The sequence below is a fragment of the Oncorhynchus kisutch genome, unplaced genomic scaffold, assembly GCF_002021735.2.
Source record: "Oncorhynchus kisutch isolate 150728-3 unplaced genomic scaffold, Okis_V2 Okis01b-Okis20b_hom, whole genome shotgun sequence".
Taxonomy (NCBI): domain Eukaryota; kingdom Metazoa; phylum Chordata; class Actinopteri; order Salmoniformes; family Salmonidae; genus Oncorhynchus; species Oncorhynchus kisutch.
Window position 1 is genome coordinate 2,005,459 of NW_022261978.1, and position 5,000 is coordinate 2,010,458.

A 5,000-nucleotide genomic window follows, 5' to 3' on the forward strand; every position below is an offset into this window, starting at 1 on the left:
TGAATCATCTTCACTCTGGGTTATGAAAAGAGAACAGAATGAATCATCTTCACTCTGGGTTATGAAAAGAGAAAGAACAGAATGAATCATCTTCACTATGGGTTATGAATAGAGAACAGAATGAATCATTTTCACTATGGGTTATGAAAAGAGAACAGAATGAATCATCTTCACTATGGGTTACGAAAAGAGAACATAATGAATCATCTTCACTATGGGTTATGAAAAGAGAACAGAATGAATCATCTTCACTATGTGTTATGAAAGAGAACAGAATGAATCATCTTCACTATGGGTTACGAAAAACGGAAGCATAAAGAGAGAATGAGAGATGAGAGGGAGATACATTTTACACAAGTAAGACGGCTTGGGAGAGAGTGTGAAAGAGAGAGAAGGAGGAGGAGGGTGAGAAAGAGAGAAAGAGAGAAAGTGAGCGACAGAGGGACAGAGAGAGAAAGCCTTGAAATACCATAGAAACGGCCAGGCCTAGAATGAGCATCTCTGTCGGAGGGCTGACTACAGGAAGTGGAGTGCCAAGATGTTGAGTTTGACAGACAGGAAATCAAACACACTGACAGGGACAGGCCCCGGGGGTAGATGTCACACACACACTCACACACACATATACACACACACACACACACACATACACACACACACACACACACACACACACACACACACACACACACACACACACACACACACACACACACACACACACACACACACACACACACACACACACACACACACACACAGAGAGAGAGATCAACAAGGTGTGTTAACACCATGTGTGTTCATACAGAGCGCTAGACGCTGCCTGGATCTTCTGTCTTCAGGCTTGATGATGTGAATCACCATCACACTGAGAAGCTAAAACACACAGCAGGAATGATCATCACAGGCTGCTCCTGTCAAACCACCAACGCTTTCTTCATCAAGGGCAGAGTTTGGTCTGGTAAACCTAGTCTGGTTAAACCTAGTCTGGTTTAACCTAGTCTGGTTATACCTAGTCTGGTTAAACCTAGTCTGGTAAACCTAGTCTGGTTAAACCTAGTCTGGTTTAACCTAGTCTGGTAAACATAGTCTGGTAAACCTAGTCTGGTTAAACCTAGTCTGGTTAAACCTAGTCTGGTTAAACCTAGTCTGGTAAACCTAGTCTGGTTAAACCTAGTCTGGTTAAACCTAGTCTGGTAAACCTAGTCTGGTTAAACCTAGTCTGGTAAACCTAGTCTGGTAAACCTAGTCTGGTTAAACCTAGTCTGGTAAACCTAGTCTGGTTAAACCTAGTCTGGTAAACCTAGTCTGGTAAACCTAGTCTGGTAAACCTAGTCTGGTTAAACCTGGTCTGGTTAAACCTAGTCTGGTAAACCTAGTCTGGTTAAACCTAGTCTGGTAAACCTAGTCTGGTAAACCTAGTCTGGTTAAACCTGGTCTGGTTAAACCTAGTCTGGTTAAACCTAGTCTGGTTAACCTAGTCTGGTTAAACCTAGTCTGGTTAAACCTAGTCTGGTTAAACCTAGTCAAAATGTTAATGTATTCTTATTTGCTTCAGATGTCAGAATGCTTTATAGAGTGGATCTTCATGTTTCTTACTGGCGTTCACAAAAGTACCAAGTACAGTATGCACCTTGTGTGAGGAACGGCCCATAGCATCAGGATCCTATCTCCTGTTTCTGTAGCGTGAGGCAGCTTGATGTACAAGTACACCCCCTGGATAGGACGCTCGTCTACGTGTCTCAGGGACTTACTCCCAATCTATTTCCTTAATGCTGAGTGCCAAGGAGTATGCCTCGACCAAGGATCAAACTTCCAACCTTCCTATCTCCGGGCGCACACTCACTGTATTGTAGGTAAATGTATGAGTTGGCCTGTAATGAGTTGTACACAGTACCAGTCAAACGTTTGGACACACCTACTCATTCAAGCGTGTTTCTTTATTTTGACTATTTTCTACATTGTAGAATAATAGTGAAGACATCAAAACTATGAAATAACACATATGGAATCATGTAGTAACCAAAAAAGTTGTAAAACAAATCAAAATATATTTTATATTTGAGATTTTTCAAAGTAGCCAACCCTTGCCTTGATGACAGCTTTGCACCCTCTTGGCATTCTCTCAACCAGCTTCATGAGGTAGTCACCTGGAATGCATTTCAATTAACAGGTGTGCCTTGTTAATAGTTCATTTGTGGAATTTCTTTCCTTCTTAATGCGTTTGAGACAATCAGTTGTGTTGTCAAATCAAATGTTATTAGTCACATACACATGGTTAGCAGATGTTGTTGTGAGTGTAGTGAAATGTTTATGCTTTTAGATCCGACAGTGCAGCAGTATCTAACAGATAATATCTAACAATTCCACAACAAAACCTAATACACACAATCTAGTATGGAATGGAATGGGATGAGAATATCTACACCACCGTTCAAAAGTTTGGGGTCACTTACAAATGTCCTTGTTTTTGAAAGAAAAGCACATTTTTTGCCCATTAAAATAACATCAAATTGATCAGAAATACAGTGTAGACATTGTTAATGTTTTGTTGTAAATTACTATTGTAGCTGGAAACTGCAGATTTTTTATGGAATATCTACATAGGCGTACAGAGGCCCATTATCAGCAACCATCACTCCTGTGTTCCAATGGCACGTTGTGTTAGCTAATCCAAGTTTGTCATTTAAAAAGGCTAATTGATCATTAGTAAACCCTTTTGCAATCTGTTAGCACAACTGAAAACTGCTGTTCTGATTAAAGAAGCAATAAAACTGGCCTCCTTTAGACTAGTTGAGTATCTGGAGCATCAGCATTTGTTGGTTTGATTACAAGCTCAAAATGGCAGAAACAATTAACTTTCTAATGAAACTCGTCAGTCTATTCTTGTTCTGAAAAATGAAGGCTATTTCATGTGAGAAATGCCAAGAAACTGAAGATCTCGTACAACGCTGTGTACTACTCCCTTCACAGAACAGAGCAAACTGGCGCTAACCAGAATAGAAAGAGGAGTCGGAGGCCCGGTGCAAGAGGACAAGTACATTAGAGTGTCTAGTTTGAGACACAGATGCCTCACAAGCTCTCAAATGGCAGCTTCATTAAATAGTACATGCAAAACACCAGTCTCAACGTCAACAGTGAAGAGGTGACTCCGGGATGCTGGCCTTCTAGGCAGAGTTGCAAGAAAAAGCCATATCTCAGACTGGCCAAGAAAAAGATAAGATAAGATGGGCAAATTAACACAGACACTGGACAGAGGAACTCTGCGTAGAAGGCCAGCATCTCGGAGTCGCCTCCTCACTGTTGACGTTGAGACTGGTGTTTTGTGGGTACTATTTAATGAAGCTGCCAGTTTTCTAATGATCAATTAGCCTTAAAATTATAAGCTTGGATTAGCTAACACAACGTGCCATTGGAACATAGGAGTGATGGTTGTTGATAATGGGCCTCTGAACGCCTATGTAGATATTCCATTTAAAAATCAGCCGTTTCCAGCTACAAGTCATTTACAACATTAACAATGTCTGCACTGTATTTCCGATCAATTTGAAGTTATGTGCTTTTCCTTCAAAAACAAGGACAATTCTAAGTGACCCCAACCTGTTGAACGGTGGTGTATGTGTAAAATATATGGATGAGCAGTGACCGAGCGGCTAAGATGCAATAGATAGTAAAGAATAGATAGTAAAGGATACAGTATATACATATGAGATGAGTAATGCGAGAGATGTAAACATTTTTAAAGTGGTATTATTAAAGTGACTAGTGTTCCATTTATTAAAGTTACCAATGACGTCATGTCTGTAGGTAGGCAGCCCTCCTCTCTGTGTTAGTGATGGCTGTTTAACAGTCTGATGGCTTTAAGATAGAAGCTGTTTTTCAATCTCTGTCCCAGCTCTGATGCACCAGTACTGACCTCGCCTTCTGGACGGTAAGCAGGGTGAGCAGGCAGTGGCTCGGTGGTTGTTGTCCTTGATGATCTATTTGGCCTTCCTGTGACATCGGGTGTTGTAGGTGTCCTGTAGGGAAGGTAGTTTGCCCCCGGTGAAGCGTGGTGCAGACCGCACCACCCTCTGAAGTGCTCTGCGTTTGTGGGCGGTGCAGTCGCTGTACCAGGCGGTGATACAGCCCGACAGGATGCTCTCAATTGTTGACCTGTAAAAGTTAGTGGGGTTTTCGGTGACAAGACACATTTTTTCAGCCTTCTAAGGTTGAAGAGGCGCTGTTGCGCCTTCTTCACCACACTGTCTGTGTGTGTGGACCATTTCAGTTTGTCAGTGATATGTACAGTACACCAAGGAACTTAAAACTTTCCACCTTCTCCACTGCTGTCCTGTCGATGTGGATAGGGGGGTGCTCCCTTTGCTGTTTCCTGAAGTCCACAATAATCGTTTTGCTGACATTGAGTGTGAGGTTATTTTCCTGACATCACACTCCCAGAGCCCTCACCTCCTCCCTGTAGGCTGTCTCTTCATTGTTGGTAATCAAGCCTACCACTGTAGTGTCGTCTGCAAACTTGATGATTGAGTTGGAGGCGTGCATGGCCACGCAGTCATGGGTGAACAGGGAGTACAGGAGAGGCCTGAGATTGCACCCTTGTAGGGCCCACGTGTTGAGGATCAGTGGAGTGGAAATATTGTTTCCTACCTTCACCACCTGGGGGCGGCCTGTCAGGAAGTCCAGGACCAAGTTGCACAGGGTGGGGTTGAGGCCCAGGGTGTCAAGCTGTGACAAGGTAGGGTGATGTACAGAAGATAGCCCTATTTGGGAAAAGACCAAGTCCATATTATGTCAAGAACAGCTCAAATAAGCAAAGAGAAACGACAGTCCATCATTACTGTAAGACATGAAGGTCAGTCAATCCGGAAAATGTCAAGAACTTTTTAAAGTTTCTTCAAGTGCAGTCGAAGAAACCATCAAGCGCTATGATGAAACTGTCTCTCATGAGGACCGACACAGGAAAGGAAGACCCAGAGTTACCTCTGCTGCAGAGGATAAGT

At 42.6% G+C, this 5,000-nt stretch overlaps 1 protein-coding gene across 1 annotated transcript in view; it reads left to right on the forward strand.

Moving 5' to 3' along the window:
- The first annotated feature begins 894 nt into the window (after positions 1–894).
- LOC116358814 (voltage-dependent T-type calcium channel subunit alpha-1I-like) overlaps positions 895–5,000 on the forward strand; it is a 25,713-nt gene continuing 21,607 nt past the window's right edge. Inside the window, exon 1 of the mRNA XM_031811047.1 lies at positions 895–956. Within this exon, the coding sequence (XP_031666907.1) occupies positions 895–956 (62 nt within the window). The remainder of the gene's footprint in view (positions 957–5,000) is intronic.